This window comes from Nicotiana attenuata, unplaced genomic scaffold, assembly GCF_001879085.1.
Source record: "Nicotiana attenuata strain UT unplaced genomic scaffold, NIATTr2, whole genome shotgun sequence".
NCBI lineage: Eukaryota > Viridiplantae > Streptophyta > Magnoliopsida > Solanales > Solanaceae > Nicotiana > Nicotiana attenuata.
Window position 1 is genome coordinate 112,734 of NW_017672009.1, and position 25,089 is coordinate 137,822.

Below are 25,089 nucleotides of genomic sequence, written 5' to 3' on the forward strand. Positions count from 1 at the left end.
GAACAAATTACAAGTAAGTCAAGAAGTAGCAAACAAGAAAATAATTCAAGGATCTGGAGTTACTAAAATTAAGACCAAGCCTTCTTTAATCTTGGGTCTTCACCCAAATTTCTCTGCTCCTATAGAGTCATCAACTACCTACTAGGGGTAACCTGAAGTTGTGCCCTCGTCCAAATTCTTAGTGTAGAAAGAAGAGCTATTTTAATAGAATAAATGAATAACCAGGTAAATAGTTTGGGCCGCATGGGTAGGAGTAGTAAATAGTTTGGGCCTGAGCATTAAAGGGTAAATAGTTTGGAATTAATGGCTATAAAGTGAGATTTTTTCTAGGTTAAATGGGGGCGGCCAAATAGGACGCCTCGTGCACTTTTTACAAAAAAGGATGGTAGGAGTTACTGGGTGGGCTAAGATATGGGCTCAAGCATTCAAAAGGCCAAAATTTCACGGTATAGCCAGTTTTCGGACTGGTCAATCAAAAATAGCCAGTGTTTACCAAGTCAATGAAAAATAGCCACCGTTTTGCTGCAATAGAGACCGGTCCAGCATAATATACTAGAGTTCGGTGCACTTGTGTATGAACTCCAGCATATTATGCTGGACCGGTATACTTTGCTGGCTCCAGTATAATATACTGGAGACTGGAGCACTGGTGCTCCAAACTCCAGTATATTATACTGGACCATTATACTTGCTGGAACTCCAGTATATTATGCTGGAGTTCTAGTGTATTTATGCTGGAACTCCAGCATATCCAGTATAATATGCTGGAGTTCAAGTATACTTATGCTGGAACTCCAGCATAATATACTGGAGTATTTTTCGGGTTTTGAATAGTGTTTTCGCTCAGATTTATCTTTACATAAAAAGTGGCTAAATTTCGATTACTTTTGAAATTGGGCTATTTTTGAACGACAAGTTGTAAATCTGGCTATTTTTAAAAATCACCCATTCAAAAGTGATCACTCTGTGAAACATAACCAGCCCACTCCATTTAAAACTTCATCACCTTGTACAACTCCTACAGTTGCTCGGGCGCCAAACTCACTCTCTAGGGCTTCAAACTTCACTTCTCTTCTCCTTCTCCGCCGCTAACCGCCGCGCCGCTGCCTGTCTTCCCGGTGCCTCGTTTTCTCCTCCACCACTGAAAAATTCTCTTTCTACAACTAAAACGAAATATCCATCTTTTCTCAATGTCTTTGCTGGAAGTTATAACCAAAGCTTCGACTGAACATTCTCCAACCACCTCCGAGGGAAATTACTCAATTGTTCTTAGCGGAGAACCAGTTCTGCTTCAAGTGAAACCGGAAAAGGAAGAGGACGACGGCGTATCGCTAGTCAAACGAGGTACTGGATGGAGAGTTTTATCAACTGATGTTGAATTAATCGAGTTAGGGAAAAATTTCATCAAAAAATTGAAGAGGAAGATGAAAAACCCTAAGACATTCAACAAAGACGACTTCTTTGGGATGTTTGTTGCCTACGTGGCAGAAATTTGGGAGAAATTTGGTGTTTCAATTCATGTGGATGGGTTGGATGAGGGCAATATTGTAAAATTGACCGAAAAGGTGGGTAATTTTATGGGTAGAGATGTTAAGGCTTTGGTTTTGGAAGCGTGTTTTGTTTTAGAGAGTTGGGAGGTTTTGGGGAGTTTGATTGTTAATGGGCTTGTTGAACATTCATGCTTATCGAATTTGATAAATAACCTAATTGAAAAGAAGCAATCTTGGTTGGTTGTTTTGTGTGTAAAGCATGTTTTAGATATTCAAACTTATGATATGATTCGTGTGTTGAAATACTTTCTTTCCCTTCCAAAAAATGGGGATAGTAGCTTGACTTTTGTGAGGAAGGAGTGGGAGAGTCAAGCAATGTCTGCAATTGATAAGGCAATGGACACGAGCCTTGGTCCGGATAGGATGAGTCTAGCTAGGGATGCTTCATTTTTGCTTATGCTAGCACATGATGGGTTTTCGGTTTACGAGATGTGTTTGCATTACTTTCTTGCGTCGAGGAATGTTGATGAAGTTATTTTGGGTGCTTGCATTAGTAAATTAACGGGTTCAGAGATAATGGTTTTGATCCGGTACCTGCAAAAGTGGTTGAATAAGTATGAGAGGTTTCCTCAGGTGTGTCCTTGTCCTAAGGCATCATTTGAATTGGGGTTGAAGGCTTGTGAATGGGCTCCTTCACTTGAAGACGTAGTCAAGTGTCTCGGTTTGGTTGTAGATGAGCACTTCTCTTCTTTGGTCTTGCATCAAGAGTTTCATGAGGAATTGAAATCTTTAGATGAAGTTGTCAATTCCTTAACTGCAGAAGCAAAAGTATGTGGCATCATGTCAAATTTGACTGAGGCATTGAAAAAGCAAACTCAAAGGTTTGTGATTGAACTTGAATCTTCTATATTATCTCTATATCTCTTGTCTGAATTCTTTGTTATACACACTTCTTTCCACTATGTATTGACATCTTAGAAAGTTTTTATTTCAGGAATGTACTATATAGTAGGTATAAGTATTCAATATTTTCCTGACTTCATTTCTCAGGAGAATGTACAATGGTCGGTATAAATGTTTTTCAGTTTTTATATTTTTGTGGTCGGTAGAAATTTATAATCAGAGCATAACCAAAATCACGTAGTGTTGATATAGAAGATGGTAACACATTTATAGTTGTTGCTGCTGATATTTCAGTAAGCATCTGTTTCACTTTATTAATAAAAAAATGCCATCTTGGTAACATCGTGTGTGGTCCATTCTTAGATATTGAATAGCTTGGAAAGGTAGTAAAATTGCTGATCTTTGGATGTTGTGAACTTGACCGTGGCATTCATAGATACTAAGTAGCCTAGAACGGTGGTATAATTTCCTATCTTTGGATGGTGTAACTTGATCATTCATAGATATTGAATAGCCTAGAACAGTGGTAAAAATGCTAATCTTTGGATGATGTGAACTTGAATCTAGAACTTCCATAGCCATGTTTTGAATCACAGATTAGTGAGTATGATAGAGATAGAGCATACGACCAATTCAAATGCAATCCAAAATAAATAGCACGGCAATGGTATGTGATTTTGTTGTACATCAGGAGATTTGTGTTTAATAGCTTTATTAAGTGATTTGATGTATTTTATTCATCAAAAAACATGATTTGATAAATTATAAAATTATCAAGCCTTCCAATTATATGGCATACTAGAGTAGCTTGAAATTCCAATTTCTTCCTTTGCAATTAATGGAGGTGAAGTGCCTATTGAGGAAAGCCCCATTCAGCAATGTTTGACAAAAAATCACTTTATGTTATTGTACTTTCTAGACAACCAAGAATGAGAAAAAAAGCGTCAAATGTAATCTGGACCACTATTGCTGCCAAGTTAGATATGCCTGGTTACATCTTGTATTACAGTCATTGCTGCTGCTGTTGACATTTTCCCTTTATCAAATCCATCTCCTCGTCCTCCTCTAGGCCAACTATTTCTTCCAGTGCTACTTGCAACTAGCACAAATACCACCAGGTCAAATTGCCACCCGTATTATCAGCTAAATCAGTTTTCAGAAGCATTAACCTAGCTTTGTCTCGTTCACTGTGTCTCCATCTGTATTTATACACTTGGTATAGTCTAGACAAGTAATATTGATAGAAAAGAAGGTGGTCGGATGGAAGATGAAGCAGACTTGTGTGCACAGCTGCTTGCAGTTCAGTTTAGTACTTTGGCTACTGTTGGTGTAGTCTCTTCTCCCTACTTGGCAAGGAAGTTGTGATACTTCACATTATAGTGGACCGTAATGAAGCTCTCAAATGCACTGAAGCTGAGCTCTGTTGATGATTCTATCAACTATTAGTAAAATAATGTTTTCCTTATTTAAAACACCGGATGATTTCTTCTCATATGCCTAAGCCTTGGTGGCAAAGCTACCCGTACCTGTGCTAGTGCAGGTAGCTTGCTAAGTTGCTCGGACTCGAGTCGGGTATCCGATCCGGGTGCGGATCCAGAGGTCGGATCCTTTATAATCTAAATTTTAAGATTTGGGGGGATCTAGGTACGGATATGGGTGCAGGAATTCGGCAAAAAATAATTCTAAATTCTAAAAATAGATATATTATTCAAGAGGAAAAGCTGTAAATGAGACAAAAGGAGTAGAATTTGCTACCTCGCAGCAGCAGAATATTGAAGGTATGCCATTTCCCATGGCTTTAAATCAGTACTAGCTTTTATCTTGAGAAATCAAAATTCAGTTTTTCCTCAATTTGTCCACGGATTGTGGTCAAAGTAGCTGATCTCGATTGACCACATCCGTTACTAATATCAAAACCTTACCCGTACTAGTGTCGTGTCGACGCGTGTGTGGCGCCTAAAATGAAGAGTCCGTGCATCATAGGTAGCAGGTACCTTGAGGAATAATCGAGGTGTACACACTAGCAGGCCCCAGAACATCCGTCATTAGAAAAAGGAAAAAGATCCCTTATTTATGCAAACAGGTATCCTGTGTTATGCTTAAATCTATTTCCTTTGTGACTATTGTCAATATATGAGTAGTTCAATCTTTTCTTTCATTACTTATTTTTCCCAATTTTCCTACTCTCAACTTCGATGCAAGGCGTCAAGGATATCTACAAACAGTGAAGTACATGATTAATGGATGTACTTGTGCATTATTATGTTCATATTAGAGATTCCTTATACTTGTGAAATATGAATTTCTTCACTATGTTTAAATTAAGAAGCATAATTCTACTCTATTGCTCAATTCTATTTTATGATATGGATTTTGATTTGCAAGCTCTTGAAGTTCTCTAGATGGGACGCTTTGACAGTCAAAGTATTTGCAGGCTAGTTGGCGATGCAGCTTACGAGTGATCTCTCCTACTTTTTCAGTTTATGCTGAATATGCAGTTGAAGGATCTCTGACAAGATCAATGACGTTGCTGGAGTTTGCTCTGTAATTTTGCCAGTCACACTCTAATGGGTGAATGTTTTGGTTGCCAATTGAAAGAGTCAACCGATTTGGAGCTCCCTTTCTCTTGACTTCGACTACACGAGACACAAAGAAAAGAATGCAGACTTGTATTTTCATTTAAGGTATACACTAGATGTTATTTGCAGGGCAAAGGTCAAATTTCATGTTTTCTGTACTAAGCTAGTTAAGCCAAGTATCGGGCAAGTACATCATTCGTTTAAATTGTGATATGGTTTTGATTAGTTTAAAAACAGTGTTAAAGTAAATTCGAAAGCTCAAGAGATCGGAAAATTATTTTTTTGGAGAACATTTGTGTAGTTATAGAGAACCATGTATTTGGGTTGCTTTTTGCTAATCTTTCTTTCTTTCTTTTGTTTAAAGACTCTAAGTAGGGTGATTTACTTGAATACATCATTTAACTTGTGTTTGGGTACTTAGTTGTGGATATTTTTTAAAACCAAATTGGGGGAATTGACTTCTCTTAGTTTTGGACGGAAGTAATTCTTTAACATAAATCCTAACTCTTAAATTATTACTTACTTTGATCAACATTTGGACATTATTATTAATATAAAGCTGAAACTATCACCTTTACACTGTCGCATACAATTTCTTCAGTTTTGTAGGGTTAATGTGTTGACTACATTGTAATAAATCTCTCACGGATAGCATTTTTCTTGCGTATAAAACGCATTTGGTTTGTAAGATTCCTTCACCAAATATATATATATAGTAAAGATTCATAGGCATCGGTATTTATCCTCATGAAATTTTAGGATAACACGATCGCGTTAAAAAATGTAAAAATAAGAAGAGAAGAAAGACTACTAAATAATTTAAGAAGTCACTGAGGAGAAACAAATATAGATAATTTCAAGCCATTACCTGGCTCATAAAAGATAGATAAATAATTCATTTTATTTTGTAGTAAATTCATAGAAAATTTAGGAAACACCAGCCAATATATCTGGATTAAACAGTTTATCCAAAGAAACAAGTAGACCAACAGTTGACCGTTAGAGGTAAAAGCGGTTCCCCACTTTTCCCTCTCTATTCCTCATTCTCACATTTACTTGTAGCACTTAGTGGTATTTAAACACACTCTTCTCCCTCTCAGATAAAGAAGCCAAACATATGGCCTCTCCATAATTGCTAGATTTAAAGCCTACCCATTACTATTAAAAATCATCCCTATTTGTCAGAGGAAAGAAAGATAGGGGAATAATTGATTAAGTAAAACAAGAAAAAGAAAAAAAATTGTACACATATAGCTATTGAGAATGGGAACTCTCAAAAATAGGTTGATTTTCTTTGTTTTAGTCACTCTAGTTTTAAGCATAGAGGCCAATATTAGTGAGTTTGATGAGGTGTGGCAGACTCGAGCTACGCAAGCAAAGAAAACTGCTCAGGATTCCTATAATACTCATCCTGAAACCGTCGCAGACAATCTCAACAAACATGTTCACAAGTATTACTTCTCTCACATTTCTTGCTTTTAGACTTTCTCCTTTTCCCTTCTTTGTTTCTTTAAAGTTTGAGAAGAGCTGGCAAATTATATATGTATACGCATTATATATACAGAGTTTCTGCAGCAAAATGTTAAAATGTCATAGACGAATTCACGACCTAAAACCTTTTCTGAACATCATTTTGGTACTACACTAGAAGCTTTTGTTACGTCAATGGGATTCAATAATCAACATATATACATAAAACGAATTCATATAGTTTCATGTCAAGATTACTTTTTTCTAACACTGAAAACAAACATTTTTGAAAAAAAATTAATAATTAAAAAGAAGATGCAAGTCAAACCTCACATTTTCATCGTATTTATTTTGAAGGTCGGATGAAGGTAGCAATAGCACAAGGAGAGACTTGCACAAGTACAATGGTCCATGCATGTCTACTAACCCTATTGATCGTTGTTGGAGATGTGACCCAAACTGGGCTAAAAACCGCATGAAGCTAGCTGATTGTGTTCTCGGATTCGGCCACCATACAACTGGTGGCAAAGGTGGCAAAATCTACGTAGTAACTGACCCTTCAGACGACGATATGGTGAATCCTAAACCAGGAACACTGCGCCATGCAGTCATTCAACCAGAGCCACTTTGGATCATATTTAAACATCACATGGTCATTAGGCTTAACCAGGAACTTATCATGACAAGCAACAAGACAATTGATTCCAGAGGGCAACAAGTACACATTGCCTTTGGTGCTAGTTTCATGTTACAGTTCATTAACAATGTGATTATTCATGGTCTTCATATCCATGATATTAAGGCTGGTAATGGTGGCCTAATCAGAGACTCGATCAATCATTATGGTTTTCGATCAAGAAGTGATGGTGATGGTATTTCAATCTTTGGATCCACAAATATTTGGATTGATCATGTTTCCATGTCTAATTGTGATGATGGACTCATTGATGCTGTCCAGGCTTCAACTGCTATTACCATTTCCAACTGCCATTTCACTAACCATAATGATGTAACTTAGCCTAAACTTGATATACTGGAACAATTTTCTACTGAAGAATGAAACAACAAAGCATGTATTAATATTTGCATGTTTTTCGTTCAGGTTATGTTGTTTGGAGCAAGTGATAGCTACTCAGAGGACTCAATTTTACAGATAACACTTGCTTTTAATCACTTTGGACAAGGATTGATCCAGAGGATGCCAAGAGTGAGATGGGGATTTGTTCATGCAGTCAACAATGATTACACTCACTGGCTAATGTATGCAATTGGTGGAAGCCAACACCCTACCATCCTCAGCCAGGGCAACCGGTTCATCGCCCCGCCTAACCCTAATGCAAAGGAGGTAAAATTAACAATATCTGTGACCAACAAAGCTGCATCACTATCCTGTGTATGAAAGAAAGTGAACACACCCAGAGGCAAACCTAGAGTTTTGGGAGTGCATTCAATTGATCCCATCATTTTCAACATATTATGTGAAAAACCCTGAAATAGGATAAATAATAAATTTTGAACCTATGTTTCCAAAGAACCTAGTACCTTGAACCTAGAAAAGCACACCCAAAATAGTACATTGTGACTAGCTCTTAATTGAAATTGATGCTCATTCTATTTTTACTTGTAGGTGACCAAAAGGGAGTATTCACCTGAAAGTGTGTGGAAGAATTGGGTGTGGAGATCACAGGGAGATCTGATGATGAACGGAGCGTTCTTTGTGGAATCTGGAAATCCCAATCATATATTCATGAAGGGTCCTGATATGATCCACCCTAGGCCAGGATCATATGCAAGCAGGCTAACAAGATTTTCAGGCTCTTTGAACTGCATTGAAGGGAAGCCTTGTTAGAGCTGTCTGCACCAAGTTACTAATAGAAATAGGACCTGAAACTATAGAAGTCAGTTTGCTCCCTTTCTCCTCTCAAATGCAAAGCTGGTAGTAGAAGGGGAGAATGAGTGTGAGCTAAGATTCAAATGCTTTTAGGTTTTTGATGCTCTGTGCTTCTGTAAATTCTTGAGTCGATGTCCTTTTTCCTTCTACCAATGTAAAAGTGATAAATCCAATAAAATCGCAATTCGAATTAATAGTAGCTATTTTTCATTATATTTGGACATTCCAAGATAAGGATGTTGCTGCCACTGAAACAACAAATAAACAAGGCATTATAGAAATCACTCATTTCTGCAATACAAACGTGAAGGTTTTCTGTATTCTAATAAACAATATCCCTGGTTTTGGAGTCAGGAGTACATACCAAAAGAAAATACATCTGTACAAGATAATCATTGTACAAAATTTCTACTTCTTGTATTGTGCCAATTGAAGGGCATAATTGCTTGCTCTGACAAAAATTCTGCACCTAATTATATAAATATTGAAAGAAAATAAGAATAAAGATCTGGATGCTGTTTTATCTGTCAATTGAGTAACTAAATCTGGCAGCTAAATTGTGTTCATCTGATCTGCTATCAAAAGCTGAAGATAATGGTGTTAATATCAAATGATTGACATTGATCCCCTCAAGGTATATCATCTCTCCTCCAAGAAGATGTCATCTCACTAAATTGCAGAAATTGTTTATCAATCAGTTTAAGATCTGAAAAGGAGTTGATCACACAAATAAAAAAAACTAGTGTAGCAACTCGTAAGTTGGGAAAAAAGTGATATCCAACAAATTAATCATGTCTAAGAATTAGTAAAAGCATCAAAATTTGGAGTATTTTCACGTCAAAAGATATACATCCAAAATAGCTAATACATGGTGTGTTATTATGTTATCTCATAACATTAACATTAGGATGGATTTCCAAGTATAAATAAGCACATTCTGATTTTACTTAAAAGTACAACATTAATTTGAGAATAGCCAGATTCTATTTCAATCATAAATTTCAGCTTTACTGGTTCAAAGATTAGTTGTTGACTACTTTAGGTTATATCTCATATCCTATCTACTCCCTCATTTCCATTTTATATGACACTTTTTCCTTTTTGGTCTCATTCCAAAGATTGATACTTTTGACTTTTCTATATTTGGAAAGCCCTTAATATTAACATTCCCATTTTGCTTTAGGGACATGCTCTTATAGTAATTGACAAAGGATGTTGAAGACCACTAAGTACTAAGGGTACTTGTAGTATGTTACAAAAATATTTGGCTTATTTGTCGAAACTGTTTTTAGAACTCTGCTTCCAGTTTAACCCCATCATATAAAATAAGAGGGAGTATTATTTATTAGCTACCAATATATGACTTCTCCATTTCAAAAATACCACCAGATATAGAGGTTCTTTTGTGTTATAAACTTGATGCAAATTCATTCTTCAGGTAAAAACAGTATAGATAGAAACTGATTACACACCCCTTCAGAGTAAGAATTTAGTGTATGTAACATTATCCAAAGCTAGAATCGCAGGGCGGAACAGTAGACCAATAATCTAGAAGTGTATACACATAGGTAAAAGACAGGAAACTACTGTCAATGATAGTATGATGATATTTGCATGCAAAGAATGTGTAAAGATGTCCCACATAATTTTCTCTTTTCCCCTTAATTTCATAAACCACAGTTGCTTTCAGAATGAGTGGTGTAGACAAACCAAAATGTGATGCTGCAGGCATGACAAACCTTTCTGATTCTGATTGATAGTCCTAATTTCTCCTCTTGTCAAAAGAGGTGCCTCAAGTTTCATCAATTTGGTGAACTGCAGGAGACAATAGAAAGATGCAGCAGAAAAAGACTTGTCATTCCTAAATTGCTTTCAGAAGGTAGAGCAACTCTTCGCCCTCTAGATAATAAAAAGCATGTCTAATAGCATAGAAATCAATTTACCAAGGATATATACCTGTGAAGTCTTCAGCTCGAGCTCTTCCCATTCTAGAGATGAATCACTTCCTTCCACTATCCCAGTTCCCGCATAAATTAATGCGCCAAGACCCTAGTTATTTCATTTTATCAGCATTTTAATAGTTCAAAATAAATCACTTAAATATATTATAAGATCTTGAAAATTTAAAGTAAAATATCTATAACATATGAAATTGGATTAGAAATATTTGTAACAGCAAAATTGATTTTTTTCTAACATGTGAAACATTAAGTACGGAACCTGTGAATCATTATTGATATATAGTAAAAATTATTATACAGCAAAAGTAAATTATTAGTATATAAATACTTATATAGGCGATGTCTTATTTAATTAGTCCCTCATAAAAAAAATTACATCATGTGGTTATCTATCAATTCTTATTATGTGTGGAGCATATACATGCAAACGAGTTCTCTGAAGAGAGGAAGTACTCTAGGACGAAGGTGAAATGCAATGAAATATTAACCTCACCTTTTCAACCAAAGCTGACCTTATTCCAACAGCAAATTCACTCTCTTCCCCTCCAAACCAACCAACAGGACCAGCATACATTCCTCGGTCAAACATTTCTGGGAAACATCAGCTGATATTAAAAGATATACCAGAGCACAAGGTCCAAGAAGCCATCGGTTGATTATCAAAACCTATTAGAATGACTAATTACAGCATTTGAAAGCACCAGCATCCAGGCCGCACATGGAAATCTATGCATGACTTTGCCTTTTGAAAAATATTCCCATATACTGCCAGTGAATATTATGATGAGGATAACTAAGGAGAAGTCTAAGGTTAGATATAGAAAAGCATTTTGAAGCAACGGGAATCAGGCTTTCTATAATTGGTTGAGGTAATAAGTGGACAATCTGACCCATTAAGGCATTAACTACAAGCCTATATTTTCCATTCTGTTATCTTTCTACTCTATCCACCAAGATAAGAAGTCACCTAACATTTTGGGTGCAAAAAGAGCTGGGTAAAAAAAGAATAATCATACCGGTTTCTGAAATAAAAGCCCGTGCATCTTCTGTAGGATACCCACAAACTGCTGGAGTAGGGTGAATGGACGACAAGATCTTAAACTGGAAAACTGTAAATGTTTAGTATGGTACTTTATAAAAGGAACAGAGGAAACAATAAGTTCATCTATACGTATAATCAGCAAATCTTTACTTAATAGTAGAAATTCAAAGTGAGCTTTTGTTTCATCAGTTTTGCCAATTAGAGGGACTGATTATGAACTAATTAAGGAAGATTGGTCGAGAAAATAGTACGGATGCGTCAGTCAGTTCTAGTTCTCATGAAACTTACGATCTCAGTAACTAGTAGATGGATTAAAAAAGATGTCAAGAGTCAAGACTTACCTCATCATCTTCAGTCTGGAGTCTCCCCCTCAATCGAGCATAAAGATGTTGAACTCTTGGAAATTTTCTTATTGCTTTCTTTGGTTCAATTAAAACGCTGGAACACACAGCCTTTGAAACAAAATAAGCTAGCTTTATACAACATGAAAGGTTCCTGAGATACCCTAAAAGTGGACAAGGGAACTTTTGAAATTTCAAATTTGGAATAGATCAAATTTGACATGCTAAATTTTCAACACGTCAACAAAATGGACATGTCACCAAAAAATACTGAACAAGTTGCAAATCTCAAATTGGAAAGTTCAAAAGTGTGCCTTCCCTTATGAAGTCCTCTTAAGATTCTGTTTAGAAGCCACTTAACCAAGCTTACCTCCAATTTTCTTCTTATGCACTCCCGTACGATGGCAAACTCATTATGGTCCTTAGCACTGCAGAAGAATAAAAGAATATAGACAATACGTCACTGGACAAAGAAATACAATAATGACATAATGTGTTTTATCTATAAAGCACAAAAGATGAACCTGGATAGTAAATCCTGTCCTATCTTAAGATCCAGAAGCTCTGATCCACCCCTAGCCCGTGTTCCAGCTAAAGCCTCGCTACAAATGCTGAGGCAGTCCCGATGAAATAGCTGCTCTGGCTATTCAAAAAGAGCATAAGTATTAAATAAAACTATTTTATCTCCTCGCCATTTCTACATCCAGTGTACAAAAAATCCATGTACTTTGATACCATGGCTTATAATTGGCACTAGAAACATTCAGAAGTGAGTTTGATGCTCCAGATAAATAGAAGGTATTACTGAATTTCAATAGATGGAGCAGGAACTTCGTCACAAGAATCCAGTTCTCACCAGTACAACTGCTTTGCTTATCTCCTGAACTTGCTATCAGTAAATGGTTTCATCTATTTACCAGTATCGTAATCAAAGTAATATTTAAAAACTCAGCTATAAAAAGTTTAATAAGATTCTTTTCATTCTAAACACATTAAGGATGTTTGTGGCCAGGCAATTTAGCTTCATGTCCTTTCAATGTTATGGCTTCATGATGGCATCAGGATTTCATACTTGAAATTTTTTTCAAAATGTACGCATAATTAAAATATTTCTCTTCACTCAACAAATACACCAACACAGAAATAACTGTTTTCAGTGCCAATAACTCTTCACATATTAGATGATATAATGAAAGGTGCAATGTAGAACCATCCGGAAATATTTTGCTTGATGTGAATAAAACGTCATTTCACCTGGTCGATGGACCATAATCTATGTTAGTGTCAACCTTGAGGGGATGCACACCAAAGAAAGGATACATTCTATGGATTGAATACATTGCTTCATTACACCATTTAGTTATTGAGAAAGAGTTTGAATTACAGTGTTTCCAATGAATGCCGCTGACTGGGGAGGTTGCAAACAGAACTGATATGCATTTTCTCCTTCAACCTGCAAGACTTAATTCTCTATATTTTAGCAAAAGAAAAAGATACTATGCTAGTGAACTGTTCATCATTATAAGGTAGCTAATCAACACCTTTAAGCAAGATAACCATGTTAAAGGATCAATGTCCGCAGCTGTCACAACTCTGGTGCTACGAGCAAGTACCACCTGTGGTTTACAAGAAAAGGTATGCACTTTAACGCCACCTAGATTTACTCGTTATGAACCCACATACTAATGTGAGCATCAGCTGTATCATTTTGTTCTTCTATTTCTATTAGTCCTCTATGATAATACTTCATTTTAGAGTAAACGCATAGGTGAAGACAACAATACATTGTTAGAATATAACTCAAAGGTAAAGAAAACAACCGACAACCTTGATAAGCATCGGGTCGTTTCTTCTTATTATTTGCAAAGCACGCTTAACAGCTTGGTCCCAAGATGCTTTACCAGGGACATGAGTACTTGCGAGTATATGTGAACAAGATATTTTTTTCTGCACCCTCATAAGAACGGAGGAAACCTGCATTCATTAACATAGGGTTTAAAAGAAAAGTTAATGAGGAAAGAAAAAAAAAAGGAATAAAATGAAACAACCAAACAAAAAGGATTGAATGAAGCGAGAAGGAGAGACCTGCCATATTGTGGCCTGAAGTGCTTCTATTGCCCTCTGGTACGTGCAAGAGACAGCATTATCCCATGCGACTGTTGCAGCAATAACTGAACTTCCTTCAAGCTCATCAAACTCAACCTGTCATTTAGCATCTAGCAACAGATGGATTATATTCAAGAGACAACATGTCTAACAAATAGGTCCTAAGTAATGAAGAGTTGAAAGTCAATCCATTTACCTGAGGGACCATGAAATAAAATGAACCAAAAGCACTCCATTCAGGACCTATATTGGCTGTTGCATCAAATCGGATTGCCCCATAAGCACGAATTAGAGGACATTTCTTGGAGAGGAACCTTTGGCAGAGATAAAACAATGCTAGAGTTCAGAACATAAACAATGAATTTAACCAAGTCTTTTGCTAACTATGGTTCCAGGTTGTTCAACTATTGCTAGTTGAAATCCTTGCACCATTTTGGTTCTCTTATTTCTTATTTAAGAAAATTTTCTGAAGTCTAGCTTCGATAATCTCTGATTAGGATACCATATGACAAAAAATGTCAGTTCTAGCGTAAAACTAAATTTCGAGTCTAGTTTATTATCTTTTTATTAATAAGCATGCTGCCCGCGCCAGATTACATGCACCTCGACTAATTACACGGGATACCTGCTACCTCCCACTAGCAACAGGTACCAGGTAACTCTATCCACCAAGGCTTTGGACAGATTTCAAGTCCAGTTTATTATCATTGTGAAGTTTGTCCAGCTCCAAATTTTCTACCATGATTTAGTAACACTAAAATTGCATAAAACATCATTAGCCACGTCAGATTACCATAAAATGTGAAAGGAAAAGATAACATCCGTGGGTTGATCAATTCAACTTGAAATAATATATGCAAAAAAGTTGTATCAGTAGTGGAAAGATAAGATAAACTAAGAAACTGTGAACTTAGGCCTAGCAATCTCATTAACTCAAACCAGATGGCAAAACAAAGTCAAAATTAAATCATAACTTCTGAACCTATGTGTTACCACTACCCTATTTGGGACCATGTCATGTGATGATTTTTTTCTTTTTTTGATCAGGCAAAATAGATGTGCTTTAACAACTTTGTTTCTTCAAGTTGGTTCCTGATTTTCTCAAATCATTAACTTCATCAATCTGAATCATATTTAACAAAGGTGGATCCAAAATGTAAACTTGATGAGTTCAGTCTTTAAGATTCATAGGTTGAACTCGTTAACTTACGAAATTATGGATTCAGAAATTAATATTTGTTGAATTTTTGGTATGTTGTACACACACACATACACAAAACACATTTAATTTTACACATTCTGTGTCGCTTGAACCCATTGCTTTATCCGCCTTTGATATTCGCACTTAGAAACGACTCTTTTTCTCCAAGTTGCTTCATGTTTTTCTCATTCGCTACACTAATTTCATCAGCTCTGTCAGTCAGAGTCATATCCACACTTAAAAAGAACATTTAGTTGCCCAAATCTTCAGGACAAATTATACCTTAGCCAAAATCCGTGAAGAATCATTTTTGCATAGGCATTTCTGTTTTAGCCATTAAGAAACTCCCTTAAGGACGTAATCTTTAGCTTAATCCTTGAAAGAGAAATACATAAAAATTACCTGCGGATAGCACGCCAATCGTCAAAGGAGAAGGGGCGTAAATGAGTAAAGAAGACAGCAGAGCCGATACCAGCTACACTGACAACTTTAGAAGAGGAATGAGAAGTTCCATTGAAGCACATTTCAGAATCAACAGCTGGCCTTCGACCGGAGAAGAAACAGCGCGGGAGGAGGACATGGTTCTGAGCATGAAGCCACTCAAGCGCTTCTATCTGCTCTTCAATTGGCACCTTTCCAGGACAATACCCATTGTCACAAATATTTTGCAACAGAATTACTAAGATATCAAAATCAATATTCACAAACTATGTAAAATGATAGGGAGTAGTAATTTTTACTATAATACTATAGTTGAAATATGTTTTTAAATTATTTTGAATAAAATTTTGTTATAAGACGGAAAGAATACTACTCCCTCTATTTCCATTTGTTTGACTAGTCTTAGTTTCATGATTAATTTTAGAAAAATAAGTTATAACATGAATTGCACTTTTAATCACAGAAGTATATTTTACAAGAATATAATTATACAAAATTAACGCATGTACAATAGTTTTTATACCTAATTTGGGAGAAAAATATTATAAATAACAACAACAACAACAATAACCCAGTGAAATCTCACAAGTAGGGTCGGGGAGGATAATGAATACGCAAACCTTACCCTACCTTGGAGGGCAGAGAGGTTGTTTCCGAAAGACCCTCGGCTCGAGAGGAAGAATAGGAACAAGTAAATAACAACAACATGCTAGGAAAATGATATCAACAATGAAATAAATGGACAAAGCAATAACAATAGCAAAAGCAATATCCACAAGCAGTAACACGACAGGGTATTAGAAAACCGAAGTGGTAGATAGTATTAAAACAACCCTAATACTAGCATTCTAAGAATCGAAGACAATGTACAAGTCAGCTAGCCCTAATAAACCTAGAACATATCAGAAAAACAGATGACGACCTATTACCCTTCTACCCTAATCTTCGACCTCCATATCTTCATGTCAAGGGTCATGTCCTCGGTAAGCTAAAGTCGCACCATATCCTGCCTGATCACCTCTCCCCAGTACTTCTTAGGCCACCCTCTGCCTCCTCTCCTACCTGCTAGCGCCAGCCATTTACATCTCCTCACTGGGCATCTGGGCTTCTCCTTCTCACGTGCCCGAACCATCTAAGCTTCGTTTCACGCATCTTATCTTTCATAGGGGCCACACCCACTTTCTCCCGACTATCTTCATTCCTAATCTTGCCTAACCTAGTGTGCCCGCACATCCATTGCAACATCCTCATTTCGGATACGTTCATCTTCTGGATATGGGAGTTCTTGATCGGCCAACATTTTGTCCCATACAGCATAACTGGTCTAACCGCTGCCTTGTAGAACTGACCCTTAAGTGTTGGTGGCACATTCTTGTCACACAGGACGCTGGATACTAGCCTCCATTTCATCCACTCCGCCCCTATACGGTGTGTGATATCCTTGATAAGCTCCTCGTCCCCTTGGATAACTGACCCGAGATACTTGAAACTTCCTCTCTTGGGGATAACTTGTGGATTAAGCCTCACGTCTATATCTGCTCCCCCTGACACTACGCTGAACTTGCACTTTAGTTACTCCGTCTTCGTCCCACTCAACTTGAAACCCTTAGACTCTAAGGTATGCTTCCAAACCTCCAACATTTCATTGACAATGCCTCGCGTTTCATCAACCAGTACTATGTCGTCAGCGAATAACATACACCATGGTGCCTCCCTTTGAATATGACGCGTCAGTGTATCCATCGCCAAAGTAAATAAGAACGGGTTGAGCGCAGATCCTTGGTGTAACCCTATCCTAACCAGGAAAAAGTTCCAAGTCCCCTCCCACTGACCTCATCCGAGTCATATCTCCATCAAACATGTCCTTAATCACTCTAAGGTATGCTACATGAACACCTTTAGCCTCCAAGCATTTCCAAAGGACCCCCTAGGGACCTTGTCGTACACTTTCTCTAGGTCAATAAACACCATATGCAAATCTCTCTTCCTATCTTGTACTGTTCCACCAACCTCCTAACAAGATAGATGGCTTTCGTAGTCGAGCGTCCGGACATGAAACCGAACTGGTCCTCGTAAATAGACATTGTCCTTCTAAGCCTCGCTTGTACCACCATTTCCCACACTTTTATAGTGTGACTAAGCAACTTGATACCCCTATATTTTCTACAATTTTGGATATCTCTTTTGTTCTTGTACAATGAGATCATCGTACTCCACCTCCACTCCTCGAGCATCTTTTTCGTCCTAAAATAGCTTTAAATAACCCAGTTAGCCACTCCAATCCAGCCCTACCCGCATACCTCCAGAATTAAACTGGGATCTCATCTGACCCGGTCGCTCTGCCCCTGCTCATCTTACGCACCGCTCGCGCAACCTCCTCGAAACTATACAGTACCTAAAATCACAATGACTCGAAGTGCTCCAAATCGCCCAGCACAATGCTCCTATCCCCATCTTCATTCAGGAGTTCATGAAAGTAAGCCTGCAACCTTCGCTCAATCTGTGCCTCCTCCATTAAAACTTTATCGTCCTCGTCTTTGATGCACCTCACTTGGTCCGGATCACGAGCCTTCCTCTCCCTCATCTTAGCCAACCGAAACAACTTTCTGCCCCCGCCTTTGTCCCTCAACTCTTCATACAAACGAGCAAATGTTGCAGTCTTAGCTTCCGTGATCGCCAACTTCGCCTCCTTCTTAGCCTTCTTATATTTTTCTCTGATGGTCCTCTTCTCCTCCTCGTCCATGCTCTCTACTAACTTCATATATGTTGCTTTATTGGCTTCTACTTTCCTTTGGACCTCTTCATTCCACCACCAGTCTCCTTTATGGCCTCTAGTGTAACCTTTTGAAACCCCTAACACCTCTCTTGCAGCCTCCCTAATGCAGTCCGCCATCCTCGTCCACGTACTACTCGCGTCCCCACTACTCCTCCAAGCCCCTATAGCTAACAACTTCTCTTGCAACTCCTGAGCCTTGTCCTTAGTCTGAGCTCCCCACTTGATCTTCGGTCGACCACACTCAACCCTCTTCTTCCTCTTCAGCACGATATCTAACTCCATCACCAAAAGCCTATGCTGGGTCGTAAGGTTCTCACTCAAAATAACCTTACAAATAGTACACATACCTTTATCACACCTCCTTAAAAAGGAGATGGTCGATTTGGGTCTTGGTCGCCGTGCTATTGAAGGTAACCAGGTGTTCCTCCCTCTTCTGAAAACTCGAGTTTGCTATCACCAAATCAAACGCCTTAGCGAAATCCAACAATGAAGTACCTCGTTTCTGACTCCAAAGCCAAAGCCGCCATGCACCTCATCATATCCCCCAGCAGACCTCCCAATATGCCCATTAAAATCCCATCCAATGAATATCCTTTCGATAGACGGAATATCACGCACAACCTCATCCAAACCTTCCCAAAAGTGCATTTGACCCCCCCCCCCCCCCATCCAAGCCCACTTGGGGTGCGTAAGCGCTAATAACATTCAAAGTACGCCCTCCAACCACTAATTTAATGGCCATCAACCTATCATTCACCCGCCTAACCTCTACCACTAGCTCTCTGAGATCCTTGTCCACCAAGATTCCCACTCCGTTCCTACCCCTCTTACATCCTGAGTGCCACAGTTTAAACCCGTCCACCTCCGCGCCTTATACCCTACCCACCTAGTCTCTTGGACACAAGCTATATTAATCTTTCTCTTCTAGAGAATCTTAGCTAATTCTATAGACTTCCTTGTCAAAGTCCCTATGTTCCAAGATCAATTCTCAACATAATAGCGAGAAAAATATTATAAATAAATTGTTTAATTTATGTAATTTTTAAATTTTAATTAATTTTAATGTCCTAAACATTAGGACTTTTTGTATAGTATTTCAAATAAGAAAGTTTTGATAAGCAAAGTTGGTTGACTATAAAGTTGTAAATCTTTAAAAAATAATTAAATAATTATTTTGTGTAACGTGAGATCTATTTTCAATAGTGTTAGGGTATGCGCTTTCTAAATGGCAAAGCATATCATAGTCTATATTTTTAAAAATAATATAACTAATATTCAAAACAGATAAAACACCTTTTTTAATTATGCATCGAGAAATTATAATGTGATGGTTGACATGTCTATAAATTCTCTCCTTGTGAAGGTAGTTTAAACCAAATCTATGTTAGGTTCATTATGAAACTATATCAGATTTTACTAAATATTTGGTTAGTGTATGAAAATTTTGCGAGCAATAAAAGGTTTAATTAGATTCAGACAACTACTTCAAATGATATTTTTATTTATAGACAATCCAACTAATTATATATGTAGTATATTTCAATTATTTGCATTAAATTGATTGCGATTTGATTTAGTCTAAAAATGATTTAATTTATTCTAACAGGAAAAAGAAAAAACAAATTGCCAAAGAGTTAGAAATAAGAATTTTCTAACATTTCTGAGATAAATAAAGAAGGAAGAAAGTCAAACTTAGAAACAAACTCTTCCCAACTATTCAAATTTACTTCTTTTCTACCCGATAAATAAACAACTACATGTCACAGTCTTGTATAGTTTTACTGGATTAAGTTCTTAGTTTCTTATTATTCCTTTGAATTGTTAAATAAAATTTTATTATACTTATTTGAGCATAATAATTGTAATGGATGATACATAAAACACGACGCATTGGAATATATTTAGAGAGCAAAGACAAGATAATTCATTATAATTGAATTATATAGTTAGTTTACACAATATTTTTCATTTTCTATTCCAAAATATTAGGATTCAAACTATTTTAAATAAAGAAAGAAAATGTTAATTGATTGAAAAGTCATAAATATTAGAAAATAACTCCAATTACATTTTATCCAATGAAAAATTAATTTTTAAAAGGGTAAAAAAAGCGAACGATATTTCGCTAAGAGTTTTCGTGCTTTTAATACAACTAGTCTCTATGTTCGTGGAATGCACGAGTATGTTTAGGTATTAAAGATAGAATTACTTAAAGGATTCTTGAAACAATTCTATTCTCAACCAAAGTCTGGTTCTCTTTAGTTTGGATACTTTTGGAATTTTTTTTGGTTATCAAATGTGGAATCGTTAAGTTCAATTTAAATTCATTTTCCTACATAACTTTACCTTTTTCTAGTAACTCCTGACTTTACTATAATTCTTAATATGTATTCTACTGAAAAGTTAACTTAGTGAGTCTTCGATTTTACAAGTTTATTCATATTAGAATTGTCTCTTTGAACACTAATTTATGTTTTGGAAGGTATACAAGTTGGTCAACATTTTTAGGATATTTTTGCCATTTAGTTAGTTCATCTAAAGTTTAAAATATAAATGAGTTACATAATTTATCCAATATAAATTGTGGCAAAAATGTAATTAATTTTTCCAACACGAAATTATCTTTTGAAAAAAATCGTTGCTACTCATTAGAACTTGTTAATTATAATTAGGATAGTTTCGACATAGTTCGTCATAAGTTTCTGGACTTCTTTCAATCTTAGCCGAATTCATTGGACGAGAGGACTTCAATCAGACAACAATAAAAATAATTGTTGTCTGTATATAATTTTGGAAAAAAGAAAAGGTTCTATCGAGATAAAGTGGATTGGGAGAGTAGTACAAGATATATAGAATATATATTGAAGGATTAAAACCCTAAGAATTTGCTCCCTACATAATTCTCGGTCGTATGTGTTCAAAGTAAAGATAACTCTCCATACAAATTGTTTACATCCTTGTAGAACTGGTTTGGTTTTAGAATTGTCAATAATATGTAGGACACGATATCCCAAATAGCTAAAAGGTTGGAACTTTACTAAGATTAGAAGTCCATATAAATTAATATTACATAAAGGTTATTACAATTTTATTCACTATGAAATTATTTTTTGAAGAGATAACTTAACTATCAAAGGACATAAAAGTCAATCAATATTTTAAAGATATTTTAGTCTTTCAACATTTAGCATGTGATATTCGTGCTTTTATAATAACTAGTCTCTATGTTCGTGCCTCGCATGAAATATTTTAAATCAAATATTATAAAAACGCGTAACAAAATTATAAACTTTCACTTACCTAAAAATTCTAATTAACCTTGCTACTTGTTACTCCTAATAAATTTAATTTCAGTATTTTGAAAATATCTGACTATATAAAATTGATTTAGCTTCCGCTGAATTGGAATGTAGTACTCTAAGTTTACCTAGAGGAAAGCTTAGTATATTTAATCTTAGGTTTCTAATTTCACATAAGCAATTAAAGGATGGTTTTTAGTTGAATTTAAAGTTGTAAATATTGGATAAACTTTTTATAAGACAATTTTATCCAACATGGAATTGTCTTTAGAGGGAACTTAGCTTTGAAAAGACATAAAAATCGATCAACGTGATATATTATTTTTTTTAATTTAATATATTTTACTATAGTTTCAACATTTAATAAATATCTATTGAACGTAAAAGTATAATGCATATGAGTAAGTATAAGCTTTTTCATACAAATTGGAGAACCAAAAATCAAGCGTGAAACATGCATATTGCTATCCATAAAGATTAATGATACTATCCTTTGAACCATATGCATATGCGGTGAGTACAATAGCAGTCCAAAACGAATTAGAATTTTACATCCATGTGTAATTTAAATGGAATAAGAAGTTTATCCGTGAATAATATTTTAAAATTTACAATTACATCCATTTTTAACTTGGTTTGTTAACAAATATTTTAATCTTTTAAGAGCATAAAAGTCTATCAATAATACAGGGATATTTTTGTCGCTCAACATTTAGCATAAATTATTCGTGCTTTTATAATAATAATATCGATACTAGTCTCTATGCTCGTCGGTTGCACGAATATCTTAAGTCAAGTATCACACAATTTGTATAAAATATGTTAAAATTTAAATCGCTTTTATATTCTAATAGTATCATTTATTAGAGTAATATAATGAACAAATTAATGTATTAACTACCATCGTTAGTAAATTAATATGAATTAGAGCTTCAGTTTAAAGAATTTAATGTTTAGCTAGTCTACTTCAAAATATTAAATATTAGACATTCCTAATTTATTACGATTTTATTCAATGTGAAATAATTTATGTGAAAAATAATTAAAGCCTAATCCCAATAAATTTCAATTTCTTTCGGTCCAATGTGATTTAGTCTTGATCCTGTGTTGTAAATATAATTCTATAGTTGTTCCTTTGATCTACAATTATGCTAGCTTATGATTACTAATATAGTTATCTTATTAATAAAAATTAAAAAATTTAATGTCCGGAACATGGAAAAGAGGGTCAAAATCAGATTTCTAAAACTATAAAATCAAAGACAAAACCGTTTAAGTACGTTATATTTGTAATACAATACAGTATAAAATGTACAAAAGTTCTTTTGAATAACAATGTGTTGTTAGTATTAGATAACAAACTCAAAATGTTTTAAGAAAATAAAATTAGTCGAACCTTTGTTTTTCACCTCTTGGAATTCAAACGAAAACTAAAAAGTTTTCTTCAATTTTGTAAACTAATTATTATTTTAATTTTAATACTTTGAAAATATTTGAATATATACAATCAAACTAACTTCGTTCAATTCTAACGTATCTGTTCCACGTTTAGCTAGAGGAAAGTTTAGAATATTTAGGGATAATACATAATTACCACATTGAGGTTGTACCAAAGTGTCAGTTGCACTCCTTAAAAACGCGGGTGTCCTATGACTTAGATTTTAAGGATTTTTTTTTTTTTTTTGTAAAATTTAATTTAAATTTTATATGATATTTGTGTGAATATAAAACTTAAATTTATAATAATTATTAAACATGCTATTAAATTTGTGTTAATATAAAAGTTTGAAAAATTTACAATTAAATTATTTACAAGTATCAAATATCTCAACCTTGTTTAGAACAGGGAAAAGAGGGTCACATATATAAAATATTTCATAAGTCTCTGACTTCTTAAGATTTTACAGAACTGATGCCAGTTAATATCAAAATTAATATTTTTAATATCTGACAATTAAAAAATTTCCCATATTCGGGATATTGTGCATAAAATACACATTGTCAATATCTAATTTTGCTAGTGACTGATCACTAATTCACTATAATGTCATTGACAAGTGTAATCATTCGAAACCTTTTAATTTCAGCCTTATACTAGTTTTTCTCTGTTCATCAATTTTTAATTCGAAACTTATGATTAATATTCTAATAAATATTAATTTGCTTGTGATCTCCTAAATACTATTACTATAACTTATAAAATTTAGAACTTGATTTATAAGTTAAGTGAAATTTACTCTTCTATTAATTACTGTATTTTGCAGGGGAGCCTTGGCGTAACTAGCAAAGTTGTTGTCATGTGACCAGGAGGTCACAGGTTCAAGCTGTGGAAACAACCTCTTGCAGAAATGCAGGGTAAAGCTGCGTACTATGGATCCTTGTGGACCGGCCCTTCCCCGGATCCCGTGCATAGCGGGAGCTTAATGCACCGGGCTGCCCTTTATTAGTTACTGTATTTTCTAAGCCCAAAATGGAGTGGGGAGTTGCAACTCCTATAAATTTAGTGTTGGTGGTAATGGTCTATCCTCAAGAAGATCGATTGTTTGGTTTTTGAGGCTAGATAAGGAATACGATCACGAACTCTATAGGCTAATCTGAGCCAACCACGTGTCTTATATATACTCAAAGATAGACAAGTTGGATTACTATCCTGGTTAATTCCCTTGTAAACTGCATTCGGCCTTTGACATTCAATTGCAATGATGAATTGCGGATTCAAAATTTTAGATTAGTTATGCAAACTAATTCCCTCATAACATTAACGGCGTTTTCCATATATAGAGAGTCTATTTTTGCACACTAAGTATGTATGTATGTATGTATGTATGTATACATATGAAATGAGTCCATGTTTATGTGAGTGATAAAGATTTACCTCAAGACGAATGATACCGGAATGGTAAGGAGGAGGCTGGGACTTAACCAAGTCAGAGATGGCAGAATTGAGACGTTCCATGGCTAATGCAGGGCTAGAAACTGCAGGAAACGTTCTTGTTTCTATGGTTCCAATAGGAGCTCTTGGGTCGCCTTGGCACCCATTCATTGACAATGAACAAGACTGATGATATGATCTCTGTTTAATTGACCAAACACAAAGACATGATAATATATCTGTAAGAGAACAAGCAAGCTATTGCAGAATACATTAATTATCTTACTTGGTTAGAGTTGGAGAAATGAATAGACTGCTTTCCAATTCCATTGAGAGGAGAAGACAAGAGCGAGCATTTCATGAGAGATGACTCACGTAGAGTGCAGTGCTTTGCACCTACAGCCATTAACATGTACAAGAAACGATAGGAAAACTATTGTTTTCTTTTGAATAACAATTTGCATACATACAGAAAGAAGATTAGAACTCATAAACATACCATAAACAAATAGTCAAAAGTTTTGGTAGGCTATTATTATTGGCCATAGATGCTCTGAACAGTGGGCCACCACTACCATCTTAGCCCACTACAAATTAATTGTGATAGAGGAGTGGAAAAACTCTCGTCGCATTGTGCCCATTCGTCTCACTATATCTCTTCTCTCTAATTATTGTTATTTACTCTTGCAGCTACGAGTAAGCTTCACCCTTTTTATA

At 35.5% G+C, this 25,089-nt stretch overlaps 3 protein-coding genes across 9 annotated transcripts; 2 read left to right on the forward strand and 1 right to left on the reverse strand.

Moving 5' to 3' along the window:
- Positions 1 to 999: 999 nt before the first annotated feature.
- LOC109211318 lies at positions 1,000 to 5,335 on the forward strand. Of its 2 annotated transcripts, none has more exons than XM_019374849.1 (2): positions 1,000 to 2,371; positions 4,874 to 5,335. In XM_019374849.1, exons 1-2 carry the CDS (start codon positions 1,191 to 1,193, stop codon positions 4,881 to 4,883), a joined length of 1,191 nt encoding a protein of 396 aa, XP_019230394.1. In that variant the 5' UTR covers positions 1,000 to 1,190; the 3' UTR covers positions 4,884 to 5,335. The 2 variants fall into 2 exon arrangements, with proteins under 2 accessions (XP_019230394.1, XP_019230393.1); XM_019374848.1 differs by having other exon boundaries at positions 1,001 to 2,371; positions 4,828 to 5,301.
- Positions 5,336 to 6,094: 759 nt separating this feature from the next.
- On the forward strand, positions 6,095 to 8,527 carry LOC109211316 (pectate lyase-like). The gene is made up of 4 exons (XM_019374847.1): positions 6,095 to 6,423; positions 6,800 to 7,451; positions 7,545 to 7,787; positions 8,070 to 8,527. Exons 1-4 carry the CDS (start codon positions 6,236 to 6,238, stop codon positions 8,289 to 8,291), a joined length of 1,305 nt encoding a protein of 434 aa, XP_019230392.1. The 5' UTR covers positions 6,095 to 6,235; the 3' UTR covers positions 8,292 to 8,527.
- Positions 8,181 to 25,008, reverse strand: LOC109211315 (isochorismate synthase, chloroplastic). Of its 6 annotated transcripts, XM_019374844.1 has the most exons (17): positions 24,872 to 25,008; positions 24,659 to 24,768; positions 24,376 to 24,573; positions 15,387 to 15,616; positions 13,980 to 14,097; positions 13,763 to 13,879; positions 13,505 to 13,651; positions 13,219 to 13,293; positions 13,062 to 13,130; positions 12,202 to 12,320; positions 12,048 to 12,105; positions 11,678 to 11,788; positions 11,311 to 11,395; positions 10,788 to 10,885; positions 10,290 to 10,382; positions 10,073 to 10,148; positions 8,590 to 9,039 (listed from the first exon to the last, which is right to left on the reverse strand). In XM_019374844.1, exons 2-17 carry the CDS (start codon positions 24,731 to 24,733, stop codon positions 8,963 to 8,965), a joined length of 1,746 nt encoding a protein of 581 aa, XP_019230389.1. In that variant the 5' UTR covers positions 24,734 to 24,768; positions 24,872 to 25,008; the 3' UTR covers positions 8,590 to 8,962. The 6 variants fall into 6 exon arrangements, with proteins under 6 accessions (XP_019230390.1, XP_019230389.1, XP_019230391.1 ...); XM_019374845.1 differs by lacking the exons at positions 8,590 to 9,039; positions 24,872 to 25,008 and adding an exon at positions 8,181 to 8,266 and having other exon boundaries at positions 24,659 to 24,861; XM_019374846.1 differs by lacking the exon at positions 24,872 to 25,008 and having other exon boundaries at positions 8,590 to 9,002; positions 24,659 to 24,861.
- Positions 25,009 to 25,089: the final 81 nt, after the last annotated feature.